Consider the following 25,220-nt stretch of genomic DNA (forward strand, 5'->3'; position numbering starts at 1 on the left):
TGGTATGACTACCTGGATTCAAAGTTTGAAAGTTGCTATTTTTTTTTACATTTTCATCAAATTTCTGATATTTTTTATAAATAAACACAAAACATATCGACCTCAATTTACCATTATCATAAATTACAATGTGCCATGAAGAAACAGTCTTAAAATCATTGGGATTTGTTGAAGTGTTCCAGAGTTCTTACCACATAAGGGGACACTGGTCAGAATTCAAAAATTTGGCTCCGTCACTAAGGGGTTAATAATACAGTTACATATACATACATGTCTACAGACCATAATTCTGATAGGAAAACATCAGCTGCCTTCGCTGTAAAATGATGATAATCGCAGTCAAGATTAAGTTTCTTCGGCTTAAAAAAAAATCACAAACATCCTAAAAATAATTTACGGACAGAGCAAAAAGGTGCCCGATTTTTACGGACTGTCCAGGAATTTCTGAACTGTTGGCAACCCAGGATACCAATTGTACAGCAGATTCAGCAGATCAAGAATGACTCACTAGTTATAGCAATGACACATGTGCGGAGCAAAATGAATTGTTTTTAAGGACATTATTACATTTACAGAATAAAGTATATCATGGGTCAGCTTTAATGGTCACTTATAAGGCTTTTATATACACTGGCGCCTCTTAAAATCAGTAACTGTCAAATCACAAGTTTGGTACAAATGACTTTTTTGGCTGACCCCGTTAGGAGTAAATAATAGAGATCTAAAAATCAGAACCTGATATGGCTATGAGCCCACGATCAGGAATAGTAGCGTTTTGGACGCAGTGTATTTTCACTGCATTCTAATTACCGCACTTGTGTTTAGGTACATGTGGTAAATCATGTAATGACATTCTATTGTTGAAAATACACAGAAATTGACATGCTGCGGTTCCTAAACCCACACCACGGGTTAATTAACACAGCGTTAGATAGAAGCACAGTGGGCATGGGATTTATAGATATCCCATCTACTACGCTTGCAACGTAAACGCAGTGGTTTGGACGCAGCGAAAGTACCCCGAGTCCAAAATGCTGCTATTCCTGATCGTGGGTACGCAGTCATACGGGACAGATTTTGGTCTATGACATGAACAATAAGAACTAAGAAACATTTCCTTTTTTATTCTTTTCAGATGTGATGCCAGTATAACAAAATTATCAGGTGACCTCATGACAACTAAGCAGGAACTGCATGCACAAGAGAAGGAGATTCACAATGTCACTGTAGCATTGGAGGCTCATATGAAGGAACTTGACATAAAGGTTAGAAATCAGAGTATCATCAGCATTTTGTCTCAAATTATTGACATCGGTTCATTTGCTTTATTTTTTTTGTTAGTTATCAGAGTGCTGTACAAAAATGATCACAAAGATCACAAAGCTCTTATTTAGATCACTTTTATGATCTACATTTAGCATGTAAGCCAGGAAAAGTACCCAAAAGTGATGAGTGAACGTGCTCGGATAACGTGTTCAAGCGTATTTGTGCTCGGGTGTTATCCGAGTATCTTAGGCGTCCTTGAAAAATGTGTTTGAGTCCATGTGGTTGCATGTTTTGCGGCGGCTAGACAGCTTCAACACATGCGGAGATTGACTATCACACAATAAACGACAACAGCGAATCATGCAGCCGCGGGGACTCAAAACATATTATTGAAGCACACCCAAGATACTTGGATAACACTTTATCCGAACATGTTCGCTCATCACTAGTACCCAACTACCCAACAGTTAAGTGTATTTATAGGGTTCCATTGGCCCAACAGAGACTGAAAGAGCTCAATGGTAGCCACATCCCATGCCTATGTTTGTGCTGTGAGATATATGGCAGCCCTCCATCAGAGATATACTCCAGGAGGTTTTTCTTTCAGCGAATACATCAAACAGATGGCAATAGTGAGATGTATACAGGGCCTTATGTCATAATCAAATCTCCATGTTTCTACATATTCATAAACCCCAATTTCAGTGAAAGCCCTATTTCCTATCAGTGTGTGTTTTTGAAATATCCAAAACCTACAAGAAACAAAATGAGCGCAAACCCTCCTGTAACTAAATTAGTAAAAAGCAAAAGTGCTTTTAAATAACAGAATTCTTAGTAACACTGTTTTTGGTAAAAAAAATACCATAAAAGCCACCCCACCTCTGCAAGATGATCCTATTCGGGATGGTCCTACACTGTCTAATATTAAAACTACCATGTGTCAGAAGTGACCTGTGTGAATAATGGCAGGCAAAGGACTTAGTCTCGAATTCTGGACAATTCTGCCCTTGGGAACCATTTTAAATGTAATGTCCTGCTCAAGGAGGGGGGGCACATCCTCACTTGTACAAAATGCAAAAATCCAAGAAAAAAAACATACACATTGAGCTGGAGTTTGAGGTTAACAAGGCCAAGTTGTCCAGAATTCGGGACCCAGTCCCTTGTCTGACCTTATTCACACAGATGACTTCTGACACATGGTAAGGTTTTAATATTAGACAGTTTAGGATCGCCCCGAATAGGGTCACCTTGCCGTGGTGGGATGACTTTTATACTATTTTTGATCAAAAGCAGTGTTACTAAGAATGCTCTTATTTAAATGCATGTTTTCTTTTTTACTTATTTAGTTACAGCAGGGTTTATGCTCATTTTGTTTCTTATAGGTTTTTGTCTGATTTATGGCTAATGTGAACATGAGTTTATACGTTGTATGTACCAACTCAAACTCTAGCTCAGTGTGTGTGTTGTTTGTGTTATGGACGGCAGAACGCACCTAATAAAAATAATAGAAGGTGCGTTCGCCGCCTGGGGTCCACAGTGCGGTAGATGACAAGACCGCTGCTGGACAATGGCAGATACTCCAATGGGTGAAGTAGTGCGCTCGGGTTAACGTCACCCGAGCGGCTAAGGCTGGCTCTGTTCAGACACAGAGAACCTTAAACAAATAAATACAAAAACGCTGACCTTGTTAAGTGCACAAGGTGACCAGCGGGTGGCGTCGCAACCGCGAAAGCCAGAGGACTGCTAGCGCTGCGCGGCAGAACTGCTAAGCACAGGTGCGGCGGTAACTATCACCGCTAGACGACGGTGCCGACAGGGCGGACACCGACGGGCGCTAGTGCTAGGTGCAGTAGCACAGTGGCAAATAGCTAGCCACTACCTGGAGCTGACTATACACACTCGGTCACCACTCGTAATATCAAAGGGTAGGGGTTTCCAATAAGTCAGTCACCAGAACATGCATCCATCACCATTCACACATAGCATAATAGGTCCACACTAGCGCATGGCCGAGCCGCCATACGGGCTTTTTATAGCCATGCGCTTTCGGGACCTTCCAGTAACCTGGGAAGAACCAATCAGATCCGACGCAGGACCTGGACATGTGACCCCTGCTCTCCACTGAGAGGACAAGTTGCGGGCATGCCCAGTAGCATGGCACGAGGACTTAGCCTCAGGAGCGGTTCCCTGCAGAGCAGGTTGCGCTACCATTGCTGCACCAGAGGTGGCAGCAATATCGAGGCTCACAGAACGAGTCTGAGCAGAATGCCTGGCTTGCTGTGATTGCTGAGCAGGGGTCGGAGAGGAATGGGGGACCACCGGATGTCGGGCTCTGGATTCCCACTGTGCAGCGTCAGGAATCCGATGCCTAACAGTTTGTTGAATATGTTAGAAAACAAAATGAAAACTGAGGAAACGGAAACAAATATGAGAAGACACAAAGTTCGTATAGATGATGTCTATAACAAGAGGTTTGCCACTACAGATGCACATAAACAATATTATTGGCTAAAACTCAATAAATTGCAGATAACTATTCAGAACATAGACATAACAACAAAAAGCCGAAAAGTGTGTGTTGCAGCCTGATGAAGTAGGACAAAACATGTGTTGGGGCGACAGGGATGCTACAATTAACCATTTATACATGTAAGTGCCATGCTATACTGGCAGTCTTGTTGGCTGGCCAGCCTAATTTACCTAATTCATGGGGGAGGGCTCTATCCTCACATACTATTCAGCGTTCAAGCCGTACTGTAATATTATGGAGGACATTGAATACTGAATAGTATGTGAGGATAGAGCCCTCCCCCATGAATTAGATAGGCTGTACAGGGCTTGGCTGCTGGTAGAACTATTTGCCCAGCAGCTACCTAGTGCTTACAGTTGGCTTTTGCATTACTAGGTTCTTTGTATAATCTTTTTAGTTTGTGCATTTATGTTCTTAGTAAACAAAATGAATTGTCGTGTCTGTTCTTCTTTTCAGTAAATAGCGGGATTACTAATCACATTGTGAGTGGGTGTGTTTTATCTCATCTTAATTCAGTCAACACAAGAGAGAATACTGAAAAAATGCATATAGGCTAGATCATTGTGTATATACATTAATCACAGATAAGTTTAACCCCCTCCTTAATTGTGACTTACTCGTGCAGCGCAGATGTATGTAACGGGCATGTTTTACAGGTAACATTTGTCGATAACAGCAGTGACCGGAGCTTGCTCTGACTGCTGCTATTTAACCTCTTTATTGCCATTGTCAATCTCTGATTTAAGGTGCATGATCCTGTTCCGAAGTCTGTTCGAGCGCCCATCATGGCATGATCACATAGTGCAATTAGGTTGCCGTGTCAGTCAGGGAAGGCCCTTATTGCTGCCATGTTGGTATTCTTGTAAACCCCACCACAAGTTGGACTTCATAGGAGACCATGATTTTTTCTATACACTGCAATACAATGGTATTGGAATATATAGAACAAGTGATCAGGCGATGTATGCAGGCTAAAAGAAAAAGGGCTTAAAGGTATTAAAAAAATATATAAAAATGTGAATCATAGAGATGAAGATTTTATAACCTGTACAGTAAATGCCATAAAGAAAAACAAAATCTCAGAATTTCCATTTTGGGCTGATGATTCTCTTGTAAAAAAAAAAATCAAAAGCGTATATACTAATAAAAATGTCACCTTGTCAATCCATTAAAAAAAATCCTCACACAGCTCCTCCAGAGAAAAAATGGTGACACAGACCAGACTATATGTTTTTTTTTTTTTATAAACAACTGCAATTTTTTCACCACTTCAATAAAATAAAAAAAGGAAAAAAGAAAAAACATACAATTTGGTATTGCTGTAAACATACTGACCAGGAGAATCATGCTGCCAGATGATTTTTACTGCACAATGAATCCTGTTAAGACAATATTCATAAGACTATGGTGGAATTGGGCATTTTTTCACATTTCACCGTACAAGTGTTTTCCTGTTTTCCATTACATGTTATAGAAAGATGAATTGTGTCATTCATAACTAAATCTCATCCTGAAATAAACAAATTATCTTGGAAAAATGGGATAAAAAAAAACTAAAAGGTAAAAATAAAAAAAAACCCACTGACAGATTACATTATCACATTACACTGGCACCTGTCAAGGGATGGGAAATATTAGGCTATGTGCACACGCTGCGGATTGGTCTGCGGATTATTCCGCGCAAATTTGGTAAAATCCACGGGTAAATCCGCAGGTCAAAAGACCTGCGGTTTATCTAAGAATTACCCTGCAGTTTTGCCCTGCGGTTTCACACCTCTACAATGTAGAAGGTGTAAAACCGCTGCGGATTCCGCACCAAGAATTGACATGCTGCGGATTGTAATCCACAGCAAATCTGCGCGGAAAAATCTGCACCATGTGCACAGCGTTTTTTGTTTTTCATAGACTATAATGGTACTGTACAACGCAGCAGAAACTGCTGCGGATCCGCAGGGCCAAATCCGCTGCGGATCCGCAGCAGAATACGCAGCGTGTGCACATACCCTCAAGGCATCAAGTGGACTGTCAGTTCGTGAGGTTGATGTGCTGGAAGCAGCAAAAATTGGAAAATTTCAGCATCTGAGTGACACTTAATGCTATTTCTATAGTCAGAATTTGCTGCTTTCAATACACTAATTAAAGAGGATCTGTTACAGGGTGACAAGGGGCCAGTTTTTACTCTTATTTTATTCCTTTTATTCCTGCTGCTTCCTTGAGTTTTCCATTTGTTAACCCTCCATATGGCTTCAGCGACATGGGCTCTTTTATTTAATGCAATAAGCTATGGTGTTTACCAAGGGGACGTGACACACAGGATCCTCTGGGGAGGTGTTTTTATTCCTAAGGCCGTTTGTGATGTGAGAAACTTGCACGAGTTTCTAGCATCAATAGCTGGCACTGCCGCTGGCAGTCGGACCGGAGTGTGCGGCTGCATGTATTTCTATGCAGCCTCCCACTCCAGTTCGAGTGCCGGCGGCAGTGCCAGGTATTGATGCTAGAAACTTGTATGACCCCGGCCTAAATGTTATATTCTACACATGCATTTCCAAATGTGTAGTGTATATAAACCTTTACGTAAGATGATTACAGACTGATGAAGAACAGAACATACTGTAAAGGCAAGCTTTGCTGTTATTATGGGGCCCATAGAAGGCGAAGGCCCAGATCCCGTTGTCCCCACTCCCTTCGCTACCGGGAGATGAGAAAATGTGTAGGACTTTCCTTGAAAAAACTGACAGCTGAGTCTTGGTTGCTGCTGTCCTGGGTGGCAAAACCCAGCAACACAGGGGAGCTCATTTTGGTCTGTGTTTTGGGTCCCTCTTCTGTAAGGTGCCCATGTCATAGTTCACTTAGGCAGAAACATACCGTAATTCTATAACACAGTCTATTCTCTATAGATCTGCTACTTTATTCATACATTAGTTTTATATCAGTATTGTCAACGATCTGTCAATAGTTCAATAAGTTAATTTACCGATTAGAGAATATGCTACAAAAATTAAGGGTTTTCAAAGCTTCACATTCATTGTTAGCGTGTAATTAGTTTTTACATTCCCAGACACTCAAGGCATATGCTGCACAGAGTGACACTTCCCACAGACAGTGTGGGGGCTGAACTTGGAATCATCTTTCTACACGAGGAACATCTTAAAGCTCCTATTTTTATTTTACTATTACCAGTTTATGTGCAATACCTTATATTACATAGTAGATAGTAGATGGAGGTGACTCAATGTTAAGGTGATCTGCCTGTATCACAAATCTACAGTAACTTTGCTGGATGCATTCAAATACTCAAATTCAATATTTCATTTTATAGAAGGTAGCAAAGTTTTGGAGAAGCACACGCACAGAAACATGAAAGATATATATGTATACAATAGTGTACCGCTCATAGTGGTAGATAACGTGACCGCTATGGGGCCTGTGAGACGTGGGGGTCCCATAGCAGATACAGTTGAAAGCACTGATATAACAGGAAGCCGTCGACTCCTTCCTCTGTGTCTGAGCTCTGACAACTCAGCACAGCTAGTGCGATTATACTGTTTAGAGGACCATGTGGAAGCCATTATAATATTTGGAGAGCTATGTGGGGGGCAGTATACTATTTGAAGGGCTATGTGGGGACCATTATACTGTTTGGAGAACTGTTATACTGTTTTCAGGGCTATGTGGGGGTAATTATACTGCTTGGAGGGCTATGTGGGGACCATTATACTGCTTGGAGGGCTATGTGGGGACCATTATACTGTTTGGAGAACTGTTATACTGTTTTCAGGGCTATGTGGGGGTAATTATACTGCTTGGAGGGCTATGTGGGGACCATTATACTGCTTGGAGGGCTATGTGGGGACCATTATACTGTTTGGAGAGCTATGTGGGGACCATTAAACAGTTCAAAGGGCTAGTTGGGGGCTTTATTCTGTTTGGATGGTACTGTAGCGTCATCATACTGGATACATAACAGCAAGATAACTCTCAAAATGCTCTTCTGCGCCTAAACTCTGACATCTCAGCACAGTGACCACAATTATACTGTTTGGAGGGCTATAATAATATTAGGGGGGCTATGTGGGGGCTATTATACTGTTTGGAGGGCCATGTGAGGGACAATATAGTGTTTAGAGGACTATGTGTTGGTCATTACGTTGTTTGGAGGGCTATGTGAGGGTCCATTATATTGTTTGGAGGATTATGTGAGAACCATTATAACTGTTTGGAGGGCTAGCTGGGGGGAGAATAGTTTACTCTTTATGCCGGGGCACTGTAGGGTCCTCATACTGTGCATGCATTGGATACATAATAGCAAGATAACTCAGAAAAATGAATGGTTCTACAGGTGGTAACCACATATGATTACTCTCTCCTTCCTCTCCGGTTTTGCATTTTTTTTATGTCATTTTCACTACTAATAGCATAGGACTGTATCTGCAGCTCATTCAGGCTGCAAAGGTAGTCCAGTGCCTTGATACCTTCTTGTGTGCCACTGCAAGCAGATCTTAACAGTACAGGTCTCAAAATCATGGCGGCAATAACAGGTAATGTGTCATAACATCAACCCAGCAGCAGGACTGTTATCTGCTCTTTTGTGTGAGGAGAAACAAGAGGATCACTACCGAAGTCACACAAAATACAGGCATAGGAGATACATACACAATACTGAGTTTGTCAAACTTTGAGTTGCAGTGATTAAATTCCTGCAAATTTGATCAGTGTGTGATTTCTTTTTTTTTTACTTACATTTCAGGATGATTTAGAATCTAGGCCTCAACTGGTTGATGATATTAGGTTCCACTGACCGTCAATATGTCATTATGTTCTTATTCAACAAATTGCACAACTTAGATCAGTAAACACTATGAATCTTGAAACTTTCCTTCATCGAGATCCATCGAGTGCAAAACTTTGAGACAGATGTACTGTATTCAATTTTAGCAGTATGGTCTGCACAAAAATATACACAGGAATTGCTGAACAAAGGTATTGTGTTAACCTAGCAAAGACCTCAATCAGACATGCATTTTTGTCATACGTCTTCTACAAATGTTTTTCATAGATACAACATATGTGCTTTTTCACATGCACTTTTTTTTTTTTCATTATTATTATTTATTATTATAGCACCATTTATTCCATAGTGCTTTAAATGTCAAAAGGGATAAACATAACAAAAATAAATACAATAATCTTGAAAAATACAAGTCGCCGACTGTTACAGTATGAGAGAGGACCCTGCCCGTGAGGGCTCACAATATACAGGGGATGGGTGAGGATAAAGAAGGTGAGGGTAGAACTGGTCATGCAGCGGTATGGTGGAACGATGGTTACTGTAGGTTGTAGGCATGTCAAAAGAGGTGGGTTTTCAGATTCTTTTTGAAGGTTTCCATGGCAGGTGAGAATCTGATATGTTGGGATAGAGAGTTACAGAGTAGAGGGGATGCACTGGAGAAATCTTTTATGCGATTGTAGGAAGAGGAGAAAAGATGAGAGAAGAGAAGGAGGTCTTGTGAGGTTCGGAGATTGCGTGCAGGTAAGTATCGGGAGACTAGGTCACAGATGTATGGAGGAGACAGGTTGCGCATGGCTTTGTATGCAAATGTTAGGGTTTTGAACCGGAGTCTCTGGGCAATGGGGAGCCAGTGAAGGGATTGATAGAGAGGAGATGCCAGGGAATAGCGGGAGGAAAGGTGGATTAGTCGGACAGCAGAGTTGGCAGGAAGTGGAATGGGCTTGGATGTTTGGTTTGAAGAAGAGATTAGAGTCAACGATTACCCCAAGGCAGTGAGCTTGTGGGACTATGGAGAGTGGGAAACCATTGACTTTGATGTTGTCTGTTGAGGGGTTTGAGTGAGACTGTGGAAAGATGATGAATTTAGTTTTAGTCATGTTAAGTTTTAGAAATCTAGCAGAGAAGAAACATGAAATGGCAAACAGACATTGTGGGATTCTGGTTAGTAAGAAGGTGATATCGGGTCCAGATAGGTAAATCTGTGTGTCACCAGCATAGAGGTGATGCTGAAAGCTGTCCCAGGCTGAAGGTGTAGATGGAGAAGAGTAGATGACATAGGACTGAACCTTGGGGGACACCGACAAATAGGGGGCGAGGTGAGGAGGTGGTGTGTGAGTGGGAGAATCTGAATGTTCGGTCTGATAGGTTTGAGGGGATCCAAGATAGGGCCAAGTCTGTGATGCCAAGAGATGAGAGAATCTGTAGCAAGAGGGAATGGTCCACTGTGTCGAAGTGATGACAGGACCAGGAGGAGGAGAACAGAGTAATGTCACTTGTATTTGGCAGTTAGTATGTTGTTGGTGACTTTAGACAAGGCAGTTTCAATGGAGTGGTGCAATCAGAAGCCACCAGATTGTAAGCGCGTCGAAAAATGAGTGGGAGGAGAGGTTGGAGGACAATTCAAAATGGACATGTTGTTCCAGTAGTTTTGAGGTATAGGGGAGAAGTGATATGGGCGATAGCTAGACAGAGAAGATGGGTCAAGGGAGGGCTTTTTAAGGATGGGTGTGATTGACACATATTTGAAGCATGAGGGGAAGGCACCAGTTGTTAGTTATAGGTTGAAGAGGTGGGTTAGGGTTGGGATAAAGATTGTGGTGAGGTTTGGGATGAGGTGGGATGGGATCGGGTCAAGTTCACAGGTGGTGAGGTTTGATTTGGAGAGTAAAGAGGAAAGTTGATCTTGTGTAATGGTGGAGAAGCTGGTTTTGGAGGCAGAGGCCTGAGTAGTTATGAGGAGGGGCTGTGAGGGCTGTAGGCCAAAGCTTTCTCTGATGTTATCAATCTTCTGTGTGAAGAATGAGAAAGTCTTCAGCTGAGAGGAGAGGGAAAAGGTGCTGGGGGACAAAGGAGAGAGTTGAAAGTGTTGAAAAGCTCTTTAGAATTGTGAGATAGGGAGGATATAAAAGCTGAAAAGTATGTTTGTTTTTGCTGCAGTGAGCATGAACTTGAAAGTAAGGAGGGACTGTTTGAATGCTATGAAGTAATCAATGGAGTGGAATCTTTTCCATCTCCGCTCAGCAACCCTGGACGCCCGCCTTGGTCCTTTAGTCAGGCTGGTTTGCTAAGATTAAACAAGAGGAAATCTCAAATCAGGTGAAAAAAATCAGAAAATAAACTCCAAAGATCAATAACACCAAAATACCTCTATGAATACCAAAAATAAAATGAGGTCATGAGTTTTTCAATAATCAGATATTTTATTAATTAACCAAGAAAATCAATATAATAAATTAAGCTAGAGTATCACAAACCAAGCAGGACAAGTATATACATAACAATCCATGTCAATGAGCTACAAATAATTATAATTTTTAACTATTACATATTAATAATCAATCACATAATGAATACAGATGAGAAACCTTGATAAATTAGAATAGAAATCGAATATAAAGTGCAATAGTGCTAATTAACTATAATAATCAATTTTATCCAGTTAAGCATCTGTATAAAAAATGAAGCCAGGACCATGGAAGAAGAGCAAAACTGAGACAAAACAGAGTGTAGAAGGAATCAATGGAACTCTGATAACACAGGTCAACGAAAAAAAATTTTTTTTCTGGTGTCCAAAATATTTTAATGAATTTGGGGTATTTTTGGGGTGCTGATTCTGAATATGTCATCAGTTTTGCCAGATTGGCTCAAGTTTTTGAGATTTTTGGTATCTTATTTATAGCACTTGTTGGTAAATGCGACGCATCATCTCATTAATTTCTTTGGATTAGTACTTGAACTGAGCAGTTCTCAATATAGTTTTGTGTTAATTAGTGTTCTAAAAGTTTGTTCATAGCTTGATTTTTGCACTAACTTTATGTTGTTGTCTGTTTTCCAGTGAAAAGCATGAACTCATCATGAAGAAGTTGTCTTAACGATCCAGACTCATTCTGTTACATTTGTGGTGAATATACACTGCCAAAACATAGAAGAAACATAACACACTTCGTAAAAAAAGTGTATTTTGCCTATTTTGGGGTTATGCTTGGGGACCAAGACAAGTTTTGGGCACCACACATAGTGTGCAAAGCATGTATCGAATTATTACGAAAATGGAGCAAAGGACAAAGAAAAAGCTTCAAATTTGGTGTTCCAATGGTGTGGAGAGAGCCAAAAAATCATCATGATGACTGTTATTTCTGTGCAGTGCAAGTGCAAGGATTCAATAAGCATAAGAAACGAAAATGGGAGTAACATGGAATCTGCAAGAAGGCCTGTCCCTCATTGTGAAGATGTGCCTGTACCTGTGTTTACCATAAATAACAGTCATCATGATGATTTTTTGGCTCTCTCCACACCATTGGAACACCAAATTTGAAGCTTTTTCTTTGTCCTTTGCTCCATTTTCGTAATAATTCGATACATGCTTTGCACACTATGTGTGGTGCCCAAAACTTGTCTTGGTCCCCAAGCATAACCCCAAAATAGGCAAAATACACTTTTTTTACGAAGTGTGTTATGTTTCTTCTATGTTTTGGCAGTGTATATTCACCACAAATGTAACAGAATGAGTCTGGATCGTTAAGACAACTTCTTCATGATGAGTTCATGCTTTTCACTGGAAAACAGACAACAACATAAAGTTAGTGCAAAAATCAAGCTATGAACAAACTTTTAGAACACTAATTAACACAAAACTATATTGAGAACTGCTCAGTTCAAGTACTAATCCAAAGAAATTAATGAGATGATGCGTCGCATTTACCAACAAGTGCTATAAATAAGATACCAAAAATCTCAAAAACTTGAGCCAATCTGGCAAAACTGATGACATATTCAGAATCAGCACCCCAAAAATACCCTAAATTCGATGAAATATCTTTGGCACCAAAAATGCTGTTGACCAGTGTAATAGACCCAGAACATTATCTGCTAGTGCAGTGTATTAAAGTATATAGGATCATTATAAAGTGCAAGAGTGCCAATAGTGCAAGTAAACAGAAATTATATCCATATAGCCCGTGTGCCAAATTTACATAAGAAGTGGAGACCTGGACCCCCGCCTGCCGCCCCTACGCACGTTTCGCCGGTCTTCGTCCTGAATTCGTACTTGAATTATTAATATGTAATTGTTAAAAATTATAATTATTTGTAGCTCATTGACATGGATTGTTATGTATATACTTGGTAGAAATCCCTCCTTTTTTATTGTCCTGCTTGGTTTGTGGTACTCTAGCTTAATTTATTATATTGATTTTCTTTGTTAATTAATAAATTATCTGATTATTGAAAAACTCATGACCTCATTTTGTTTTTGGTATTTATAGAGGTATTTTGGTGCTATTGGGTTGCCGTTGCGTGTGCAAGCTTTGGTATGTGTGAGGAGGACTACCGATTCGAGAGCTGCTGTGGTGTTATATAAAGATGCTGCAGCATCTGCATTGTGTAAGGAACTTATGTCTGTAAAAGGGAGAAGAAATTCGGAAAGTGAATTATAGGTCAACTTGTTTGAGATTTCTGAGAGGGTGTGCAAGTTTGTTGAATGGGGACTGGGCACCTGGGGAGGAGAGGGAAAATAATGTCAGTAGGTTGTGGTCAGAAAGAGGGAGAGGTGAGTTAGAGAGGTTAGATGGGGAACAGAGGAGGGTGAAGACGAGGTCCAGTGTGTGGCCAACCTTGTGAGTGGCTGCTGAAGATCATTGAGCAAGAATGAATGAGGAAGTGTCGCACCGCCTTGTGGGATGCAGGGCCTAGTACCTCAGAGGGTGGTTCAGTCACGGGGACTCTGATGGCTCTAACAATCCATAGGTTAGGTGGCAATTAATAAAGGGGGGAGTTGACGGATATACGAGTCTGAGAGTTATGTTGATGCTCGAAAGGTATGAGGCCGCGGACAAAAGAAGCATTCACCAGGGGTCCTGTGCAAATTTGAAAGATGAACTTTACTAAATACTTGTAACAATTCTTATGTTTTTCAATATAACAGTCTTGGATAGCAGATACAATTTTCCTTACACTTTGCGTCAGGCAAAGCCTTTTCTCAGTCCCGGCCTTGGGAGGATGGCAGTAACTTTTCATTTGACTAACTGTGCTGCGTGAAGGGGGAGAATTAGCTAACCTGGATCGGATTGGTGTATCCAGAAAATCTGCTATGCAGCTCTGCAGCTCCTTCGCTTGTCTCAGCACTCTGTTGCTGTAAACGCGGGACACTCCAAAAAGGGTGCTATTTGTACTACCCGCTTGTCCTAGACGAAGAGCCTCAATCTCCTACCTCCTCTCACCACCAAAACCACGCGTAACACCAACTTTTTCAGTCTCCCTCACACCTCCAACTGCCACTTATTTTTAAATCAGAAAAACAAGTTGCAATACCAAACTAAGGCAGAAGAGGGTAGCATAGTACTACAAGTTGTAATACCAAAACAAGGCAGGAGAGGGCAGCATAATATTAAATAATTTACCTCCTCCCAAGGCAAGACGGGAAACTGGTGTCACAAATGCAATCATGTAAGGAATAGAGAACACACTTACCATATGACAAATAACGTACATTAGTAATGAAATAAATAAACAACAGATCACACAAGCACTTACCAAGCAATAAACACTAATAGTTCCCCAGCTGCTAGGTCTAGTGTAGGTCGGTGTCAGCCCACAGTTTTGTTTGTTTTGTACAATAGTAATGGTTTTTCTGGTCACTACAGAAGTGTGATACAGGAGCTTAGAGACAGCTGAGTGGGATGTGTCAATGGGTAAGTTGAAGTCACCCATGATGATAGTGGGATGTCAGCGGAAAGAAAATGAAGTAGCCAGGTAGTGAAATGGTCGAAGAAGGTGGTGGCTGGCCCTGGGAGGCAGTAAATGACAATCAGTTGGAAGTAGTAAGGGGAGTAGTAGATACACACACTGTGCACCTCGAAAGAAGGGCGAGTAACAGAAGGTGGCAGTGGGATTTGGGTGAAGTAGCAGTTAGCTGACTGGAGAAAAGCAACTCCTCCATGCTTGCTGCTGGGGTAGGTGATGTGGAAAGGAAGGAATCCTCCATACAAAAGTGCAGCTGAAGAAGCTAAAAAGCTGTGTCAGAGGGGGTGAGCCATGTTTCAGTAATGGCGAGGAAGGAAAGTTTGTTAGTGATGAAAAAATCATGGATGTAAGAAAGTTTGTTGCAGATGGAGCGAGCATTCCATATAGCTCCTGTTAAAAAGGACTGGGGAAATGGAGGCTGGACGAATAGGCATGAGGTTAGCAAGGTTGCCGAAATTTGTGATAGAGCATGGATGAAAATGACTGTGGGGATAGGGTGAGGAGGGCTAGGATTTGGCGAGATATCGCCGGTAGTGAGGAGGAGCAGGAGAGGGCATGAGGTGGCTGTCTGTGTTTGGAGACAGAGGATTGTATGTTGAGGAACAGTTCTGAGAAGGATGTGAGATGGATGGGGAAGATGGAGGGAGAAATGACCAGTTCCTTATTAGGTGTAGGGATCAGGAGGGTTTGAAGAAAGTGGAGGACTATAGGGGTGAGAGTGAAAATAAACTTAAACATTTACTGTGACTATGTATCCAGTTACCTTCAGTTCCCTCCTGGTTCAATTCTGGGTTAATTCAGGGCATCACACTTGATACACTTATGTGATGCACTGTTCAGACTAACTGCTCACCTTATATTTGCTAACAAATTCAGGTGTAAAACATGGGGAGGAGGCCTGGACTCATCTTCTTGATCAGTTAGTCAAGTTGAGCCAGATGTAGGATATTGAAGTCAGAGTAATCAAATGGGTCATAAAGAAAAGTGGGGAAGGGGTAGCAACATACCATGAGTGAGCAGCAAAGATAAAATAGTATCATTTTTTAAAAGCTAGGTTGTTGCAGAGTAGCACATACCTGTGGGGAGAGGCGATAAATAGACGTGTTATCATTAGAATAAAAAGGCAGATATGTGGAATTCTGATCTACATTACAGTATTTGTTGTATACTCTGGTTCACAACATACTTTTCTTCTGCTGCCTTTCATATTTTCCAACTTTTGGGGATCCTTGTCAAGGAGGCATAAATGTGGTGTGTGAAGTAAGAAGCCAAAAAATGTTGTCAGTAACAACACCTTATTTTTCAAGTCATGCCCCCTGAATGTATATTTGACCCTCAGACTCCGTTTGATGATGGGGCACCTGGGGTTTCAAACCGGAAACATTAAAAAGCATAAATATCATTTCAAACTATTTTTTAATGCTGTATATTATGGAGACAGCAGAGTGCTGCTAATCAGTGGATGGATTGGTCCTGAAACCCACATAATCTCTCAAAATACCATTTAGAAGTGGTGTATGTACCCAAAAATTGTATGTTCCTGTATATTGCTCTGTGAGAGTGGTGAACAGACACGGAAACTTACTATAGAGCTCATACACTAATGTGTGCAAACCTATTCAGGAGCTGCAAACTTCATAGCAGTGTTTTGAGCTATGGATGGGGGTCTCAGGACCTGGACCTCCACTTATCGGAATCAATTTGCAGTCTCTATAAAATATGAAAAAAACTTTTGAAATGATAGTTACCCTTTAAGGAAACACTGTCTGGAGTCCAGGAGGTTTCTCCTTTTTCGGGAGCCTCCTGGACATTTCAGCAGCATTAGCAAATATGCTTGTAGTTTTCATTACAGTCTATACTGTATCACAAAATGCAAATAAACAGCTAATGCATAAGGACAAATGCATGAAAGCAGTAATAATCCATAGTGCGATTTTAATAGTTGGCATATATATATATATATATATATATATATATATATATATATATTATATATATACTGCAGATGTAGCAGCATCTTATATATTGGATTTACAATAAATATGTCCTATTAATAAAGTATTTTTTTATCTGGCTATTACCTAAAATGATGTGATGCATTTCTGTAAGGATGTATATATCACAGAGGCTTCCTGGGAAATAAATGAAGATATTCTCCAGGATGGACATCTGCCCATTTTCAGGCACCTAAAATGCATAATTGCTGCCAAGGCTAAATAGCTAACAGAAGGGAAATATGTCAAATCCCATCAAGCTGTCAGCCAGGGTATGTCAAACAAAGTAGATCTGCAAGATGAAGATTTTTACTAGACAGGATGGCAGCAAGAGTGAGAAATCAGGAAGCAGACATCAACCCTTTAATCCATCTAATATAAACATCCAATGAGTCAACTAAGTAAAGCAATTTATGAATATTTCGCAGTAGGACTTTGTAACGGAGTTAACTGGGTCAAGCAAGTGTTTATGGGCAATAATGGTTCCAAAGTGTCTTGGATCAATGAATCTGTTCGTGTATTCAAATACCATGGCTCATTGTTTAAATGCATCTTTTCTTAATATTAGACACTCTAAAAGGAGCGGAGGCTCAGTATATGCACCACTGCTCCATTCATTCTCTAACGGACTGATGGCTATAACCCGGCAATATTATTCTCATTGAGAATGAATGCAGCTGTGGTGTGCAGGCTCCAGCTATGCTGCATTTTGATGGGGCTATACATAGAAATCTCCATTCTCGGGATTGGTTGGTTCCCTGCAATCAATAATATATCCTATTAATAGGTGATAACTTATCAAATTGATACAATCACTTCAGAATACATTCACATTACCCCATTTTAGGCGTTTAAGGAGGATCTTTCATCAGTTGTATCCCGTTAAACTGGCATCCTGGAATAGTGGCTGCAGAGCTGAATAAAACAAAGGCTATTTTTTTAATTTCTCATCTTCGTTGCAGAGATATTAGAATGGTTTAGGTTATAATTTATGATAAAAGCCAAACTGTGTGTCATCAAATATTTCTCTATGGGCTGAGTTTTGTCCCCACGCTATGATATTGACCAATCATAAGCAGGAGTTGTCAAGCAGGTTAAAAGAAAACGCCCTCCTCTCAGTGGTGATTGCTGATCTTCGCAGCTACTGTGTAGTATAGGTCAGAGCTGAGTGTGATTACCTCGAGATCTTGTCTCACAGCAGTCAGTATGAGGGAGAGATAATATAATATACAGTGGGGGTACAGAAAGTATTCAACCCCTTTAAATTTTTCACTTTTTGTTTCATCGGTAAATTCAAAAAAGTTCATTGTTTTCTCATAAATGTACACTCTGCACCCCATCTTGACTGAAATAAAACTGAATTGTTGAATTTTTTTGCAAATTTATTAAAAAAGAAAAATTGAATTATCACACGGTCATAAGTATTCAGACACTTTGCTAAGTATTGAGTAGAAGCACCCTTTTGAGCTAGTAGAGCCATGAGTCTTCTTGTGAATTATTCAACAAGTTTTTCACACCTGGATTTGGGGATCCTCTGCCATTCTTCCTTGCAGTTCTCTTCCTGTACTGTCAGGCTGGATGGTGAACATTGGTGGACAGCCATTTTTAGGTCTCTCCAGAGATGCTCATTTGGGTTTAGGTCAGGGCTCTGGCTGGGCCAGTCAAGAATGGACACAGAGCTGTTCTGAAGTGACTCCTTTGTTATTTTAGTTGTGTGCTTAGGGTCATTGTCTTGTTGGAAGGTAAACCTTTGGCCAAGTCTGAGATCCAGAGCACTCTGGAAGAGGTTTTCATCCAGGATATCTCTGTACTTGGCCGCATTCATGTTTCCTTCAATTGCAACCAGTCATCCTGTGCCTGCAGCTGAAAAACACCCCCATAGCATGATGCTGCCACCATCATGTTTTACTGTTGGGATTGTATTGGGTAGGTGATGAGCAGTGCCTGGTTTTCTCCACACATACCACTTAGAATTATCACCAAAAAGTTCTATCTTCGTCTCTTCCGACCATAGAATCTTATTTCTCATAGTCTGGGAGTCCTTCATGTGTTTTTTTAGAAAACTCTATGCGGGCTTTCATATGTCTTGCACTGAGAAGAGGCTTCCATCGGGCCACTCTGCCATAATGGAATGACTGGTGGAGGGCTGCAGTGATAGTTGACTTTGTGGAAATTTCTCCCATCTACTTTCTGCATCTGTGGAGCTCAGCCACAGTGATCTTGGGGTTCTTCTTTACTTCTCTCACCAAGGATCCCACGATTGATCAGTTTGGATGGACGGCCAGGTCTAGGAAGACTTCTGGTGGTCCCAAACTTGTTCCATTTAAGGATTATGGAGGCCACTGTGCTCTTAGGAACCTTGAGTACTGCAGAAATTCTTTTGTAACCTTGGTCAGATCTGTGCCTTGCTATAATTCTGTCTCTGAGCTCCTTGACCAGTTACATTGACCTCATGATTCTCATTTGGTCTGACATGCACTGTGAGCTGTGAGGTCTTACATAGACAGGTGTGTGCCATTACAAATCAAGTCCTATCAGTTTAATAAAACACAGCTGGACTCCAATGAAGGAGTAGAACCATCTCAAGGATGATCACAAAGAAATGGACAGCATGTGACTTAAATATGAGTATCTGAGCAAAGGGTCTGAATACTTATGGCCATGTGATATTTCAGTTTTTCTTTTTTTAATAAATTTGCAAAAATGTCTACATTTGTTTTTTTTTTCAGTCAAATGGGGTGCAGAGAGTACATTAATTAGAAAAAACGTAACTTTTTTGGGATTTACCAAATAGCTGCAATGAAACAAGGAGTGAAAAATTTAAAGGGGTCTGAATACTTTCTGTACCCACTGTATGTGCCAGTGTCCAGCTTAGAAAAATCCCCAAATTGCGTTTTGCAATGTTTAAGTATCTTGCTTCATCAGAGGGAGTTTGAGTGCCTTGGCGCTAATCACACAACACAGAGCCAGCCAAAGATGCCGAGCGGGGCAGTGTGCATGCACTCCCCTTCTCACGCCCCCTAAATGTTATATGAGGTGTCACTGCCAGTTCGCGCATCCGCGGGATCCGTGGGGACAGAGAGCAGAGCGCACACCTTATCAAACACATGTATGCACATTCATCAGCAAACTTGATCAGTTAGTATTTTCTCCAGTTTCAAGCAATCTCTGGCAACTAAATTAAAATATGAAGGAATAAGGAAGATACATAAAAGCAAGCCAAAAGGGGAAAATATGAGGAACACCAGGAGCTTACCTATAATGGATGCAGGGATTGTAGTTGCATCCTGGAGCCTAGTGAGGAGAGGGCTCTTACGGTCCCTTTAGCCCATACGAGAAGACTAATGCTATTAAACACACATGATAGCTGGGGGCCATGTTGGAGATTTTACATTAGGCTTCAAGTTAGGACACTTGAGAACAAGCAAATGATTCACCAACTTCATAGATTTAGCCTTCAAGCCACTACCTTCTGACTGTGATGTTTAACTCACAATTAGCGTAACGATGGTTGGTTTTGTTGATTTTCTCTGAGGAGACATCCCTTGGAATTAGATTGTTGGTCTTGTTTTTTTAATTGGTGTATTGATATTTGATTGTAACCATTTGCTGCTCACAAGTTTTATTATATTTTATTGTGAGCGGGACACTAATTTCTTTATAGAAACTGGTGCAGTACCTCTGTGATAAATGTCTACTATTATCAATCGTTTTCTAGTTTTGCACTTACTGATTTATATTGCTTATTTAATTATGATTCAGGTGAAGAAAAAATGTGGCACTCACCGTTCTTGTTAAAAAACCTTTATTTCATGTCTTTTAAAAGCATGGATATGGAGAGAAGAAACGATGGTCGTTTTGTGCCTCCTGTGCTTCAATGGGTCCTGTTCATTCTTTCCTCCATACTTCTCCCCATCTCTATGCTTTTCCTGAATTTTGATGTTTTGTATTTTTCCAGTGAGCACCCTGTCTTTGCGCATAACGCTGCGGATCCACTGAATATACAAGCATTTATAACAGCAACAGGTGATTTTGGTGCTGGTTTTCTCTCTGTCAGTTACATGCTTATTTAATATCAACATCAATCAACATATAATACAATTCATGATTAAAAAAAATCAAACCATTTTTCTCTTAAAAAATAGTTTTTATTTTACAAAAGTGCATATATACTCATCAACACACAATATTGTACTGCTGGATTCACGTCATTCAGTTTGATAAGGTAACATAATTTAATCCACTTAGTGAACTACATGAAAAAAAATCTACAGTAGACAAACTACTGTTATTTTTCTATAAAATGTGCTATTGTTGTGCAAAATTAGAAAAAAAATAAAAGACTAAGCATACTTGGTATCGCTTTACTCATGCTGACTATAGATTAAGGAATAGACTAAACAATGATTTTGGCCGCAACACTTTGTCATTTTACCAAGGTTCACTGAGAGCCGCTGCTACATAGTAGCACATTATGAGTGAATCAGGTCACATTGCAGCCCTAAGTGTACCGTGTTTGGAAATCGTAAAGGTTTGGACTTCTTGTGACTTGCTTGTCTCAGTATCCTTGGGGCTGTAATGTGACCCTATTCAATTGTATTGCGCTGCGATGTAGCTGCAGCACAGATGAAACCTTGGTTGCTCACTAGGCAACCAAAGTTGCTGAGTAGACCTAGGATAAAGCTGATAAATGTGCAGTCAAGTATTTTCCAGTTAGAACCCTTATAGGGCACCGCATGTTTCCCCTTTGAAAGTCTTATTTGAATATCTGATTTCCCTTCCACATTCGAAAAATGTGTCGCTGTCAATTGTCAGGTTATAAAATATCCCCCAGGTCCGTGCATACCTAAGAATCAACAACTATATACACTGTGGGCCCGATTCATTAAGACCAGTGTTGTTCATGCAGGTCTTGATGAGGTGGTGTACTAAAATCAGATGCTGATACATGAAGAGGTGCACGCCTCTTCTTGAATCTTGAGTGTCTGATGAGTGACGTGCGCTCTACACCACTAATCTAAATTCAGGTATGGGAGTGAGATTTCTAACATAGGAAATGCTACACCTTGTCATAAATTAGACCTGCCCAGGACTCACACCCCCGCCACACCTTTTTCCCATCACAGCTCTGATCATTTCAGCGGACCTGGGAGAAACTTGTGTGAAGATGTCAAAAATTGCAAAATTTAATAGCAACTCTGATTTTACGCAAGAACCCAGGGCTGTGGGGTACTCGGTACCGGGCCCGATGGTCCTCAATGGGAGATGTCACGGTAGCTGGGACCCGGCCCGTGGCCCTGGGCACCCAATGTAAATGTTCAGTGTGAATGTGTAAGTCGTGATTCGTGACGCCACCTGTGGTGTTTGGCAATGAAGATGTTAAGCCGACGCTGCAGTCCGATCCTCTGGGACCAATGGTGTGGTGCAGCAGTGATATTATAGCCCTCCACAGGCAGGGCTGTAGTCCCAGGGCAGCAGAGGTGAGGCGACATTTAGATGGTATAGTGTCAGGCGCAGGGGATGTAGCAGTGCCGGGCAGGTTGACGCAGGAATAAGTGGAGGACACCAGGGCATGTAGTTCCAAAGCTTTACTCACAGTCTGTTGTGGCACAAGAGCCTGCATCCGTGCCGTGTCCTCCGGGTCAGGAGCTCAGCCAACTTCCAGGCAAGATGAAGTACTCCTTTCCAACACTCCGCCAACATATGTGCCTTGTCTGAACGTATCCTCTTATAGCGCCTTTGAGTGAAGTACTCACAGTACTGAGTTACACTGGAATTCCTCCTGTCAGATGTTCCTATGAACTCTACTTGTACGGCAGACAGCTGTAGCCTGCTTCGGGGACTCCTTGCTACTAAGTCCCGGCTCACTATCGTTGCTGTTGTGCCCCCAAGTCTTGTGTGGGAATAAAGTGGTGACAAACTTCTATTCCTCCGGTGTCTGCTGCAGGACCATTAGTATCCATACAACCTCGGGGACCAGACCCCGGCCTTCCGCTCAGAACTTGGGAAGGGTTCTTCCAACCCTGATCCTTAGTCCTACTATTCTCCTTACGTTCTGTACTAATCCTTCCTTCCAATGGAAAATCAAGCTTCCTTTCTCTGTCTCTTTCCTGTGCCAGCAGACCCAGATCACTGTGGACTGCTGCAGCACTTCCTTCTCCCATCCCTTTCCCGGGGATCTTCTCTTTCTCACTCTCTGTCCTTCTACATCCTCACTCACTGACTGAATGAAGACTGACTGACTGACTCAACTCTTCCCGCTCTTTTATGTGAACTACACTCCACCCACCTCCCAGCACGTTTCATGTTCCACGCAAGGAGCCACCAAGGGGTGCTATGCTGCACTCCAAGCAGGGAGCCGCCGAAGGTGCTTTGCTACATTACTTTGTGGTGTGGGGTGCAGGTGTTGAAGTGTGGTCAGGTGTCTCCACCTTACCTGGATAGTGGGGTACCACACCTCAGGAGGAGGTGCAGCACCTCTGTGGCGACTGAACCCTCAGGGACGCCACACAGGTGCTTCTCACAAAATTAGAATATCATCATAAAGTTAATTTATTTCAGTTCTTCAGTACAAAAAGTGAGACTCCTATATTATATAGAGTCATTACAAACAGAGTGATCTATTTCAAGTGTTTATTTCTGTTAATGTTGATGATTATGGCTTAGAGGGTCCCCAATAATTTTGATAACAAATGCAGGTAAAATGGACAGCTGCGGGTTTTAAATAATTAAAAAAACAGCTTGGGATCCCCTCTCTATTTTTGGATAACCAGCCAAGGTTAAGCAGCTAGCTGGGGCTGGTATTCCCAGAATAAAAATAGAAGCCCACAGCCACCCCAGAAAAGGTGCATCCATTAGATGCGCCAACTCTGGCGCTTTGCCCGGCTCTTCACTCTTGCCCTGATGCATTGGTAAGTAGGGTAATATTTTCGGGTTGATGTCAACTGTGTAATGTCCACTGACATCAAGCCGATGAACTGCAATAACCTTACTGAAGTCAGCGTTCGCAGCATGAGAAATTTCTCATGCTGACGTCAGTAAAGTTATCGTAGTCCAAAGCCGATAAACTTATGGGTATCACCGTTCACAGCGTGGAACATTTCTCAAGCTGTGAATGGTGACGGCAGTAAGTTTACCTCACATCGGCTATGAACTGCAATAATCTTACTTACATCAGTGCTGTTTAAAGCTCACTTCCCCCTGAGGAAGCCACGCTGTTTGACGATATGCGTAGAGTTCCTTTTCCTCCACACACCATGACGTGACCGGGTGATTTCCTATCCTATATCTCTACCAGTAGGTCCTATGCGGCTTTATTTTCCTGGACCCTTTTGTCCATCTATTGTGTTTTGTTGTACCCTTTACTGTTAGGATAGAGTCAAATCTTGTAGTATCCAATTTTCTAACCACTAGGAGTTATTGCTTGGGGGTCTAACAACATTGGACCTTGCAGTACTTTACCATCTTTTACTGTTCCTTACTTATGAACTGTACTACATAAACTGTATTTGCCTTTGCACAGCTAACTTCTTAGGACATTTTTTGAGAGCGCAATATCTCAAGCACACCAGTCAGTGCACACAGTGCTGGATTGGACCTTACACGGTCATCCGGCAGTTATTTACACATAGCGTTTTGGCTTTTTAATTGTTTTAAAAAATGTGTGTTTTTTGTCTGTCTTGTATTTTTTTATGTCTCAATAAACAGTATGTATTTTTTATGTATTTAGATGATCCTTGCCTTAGTTTACATACAGTACTTCTTTGTCTCTTTTGTTCATTTCAGCAGCCGGATTCATACACTACTGTCAGTGTGTTTCGACTGTCGTGCTGAGTGGTCACATTACAGATGTTACCGCTGAGCACCACATCTGGATGTAGTAGAGTTGGGGATCGTCATGGGATGGATTTCTTGCGGACTCCTTTAAATTATTTTATTTTTTAAAAGTAATAAATGGATAAAAGATGATAATTGTCGGGGAGTGCTTTTTACAATTAAAGGACTTTTCGTGTGTGTGTCTATTGCTTTTGACTACATGGTTAGTAATAGGGGGTGTCTGGTAGACACCTCTCCATTACTAACCCCTGGGCTTGATTTCAAATGGAAACAACACAGCTGATATCAACCCCATAATCATTACCCCACTTGCCATTGCACCAGGGCAAGCAGAAAGAGCTGAGGCTAAGTGCCAGAACTGGTGCATCTAATGGATGTGCCATATCTGGGGTGACTAAGAGCTGTTGTTATTAGTCTGGGAGGGGACCAATATCCATGGCCCCTTCCCGATCTATTAATATCAGCCTGCAGCTGTCTACTTAGCCTTTGCTGGTTATTAAAAATAGTAGGGACCCACGTCATTTTTTGGGGGGGTGGTTGCCCCTTTTTAATACCCAGTAAAGGCTTCATAGACAGATGTAAGCTGATATTAATAGGCTGGTAAGCTTCATGGATAATGGCCCATTCCCAGAATAATAACACCAACCCCCAGCTGTCTGCTTTCCCACAATTGCTTATTAAAAATAAGGGGGACTCCATGCCATTTTTTTCCATTTATTTCTTTATTAGCTAAATACATGTACAGTAAGCTGCAAACGCACTGCACTAATTATATATGCTATCAAATGCTCTATCAGAGAGAACAAACAAAGCTGATGAGAGTAATAGTCTCCCACTCCCACAC

The 25,220-nt window shown here is 41.3% G+C and overlaps 1 protein-coding gene across 1 annotated transcript in view; it reads left to right on the plus strand.

Annotated features, from left to right (window-relative positions):
• Positions 1-25,220, plus strand: part of FAM81B (family with sequence similarity 81 member B) — a 132,757-nt gene that overhangs the window by 66,040 nt on the left and 41,497 nt on the right. Inside the window, exon 5 of the mRNA XM_073590631.1 lies at positions 1,136-1,265. Within this exon, the coding sequence (XP_073446732.1) occupies positions 1,136-1,265 (130 nt within the window). The remainder of the gene's footprint in view (positions 1-1,135; positions 1,266-25,220) is intronic.

This window comes from Dendrobates tinctorius, unplaced genomic scaffold (assembly GCF_039654945.1).
Source record: "Dendrobates tinctorius isolate UK_male_01 unplaced genomic scaffold, ASM3965494v1 ptg000003l, whole genome shotgun sequence".
In the NCBI taxonomy this organism is placed as follows: Eukaryota; Metazoa; Chordata; class Amphibia; order Anura; family Dendrobatidae; genus Dendrobates; species Dendrobates tinctorius.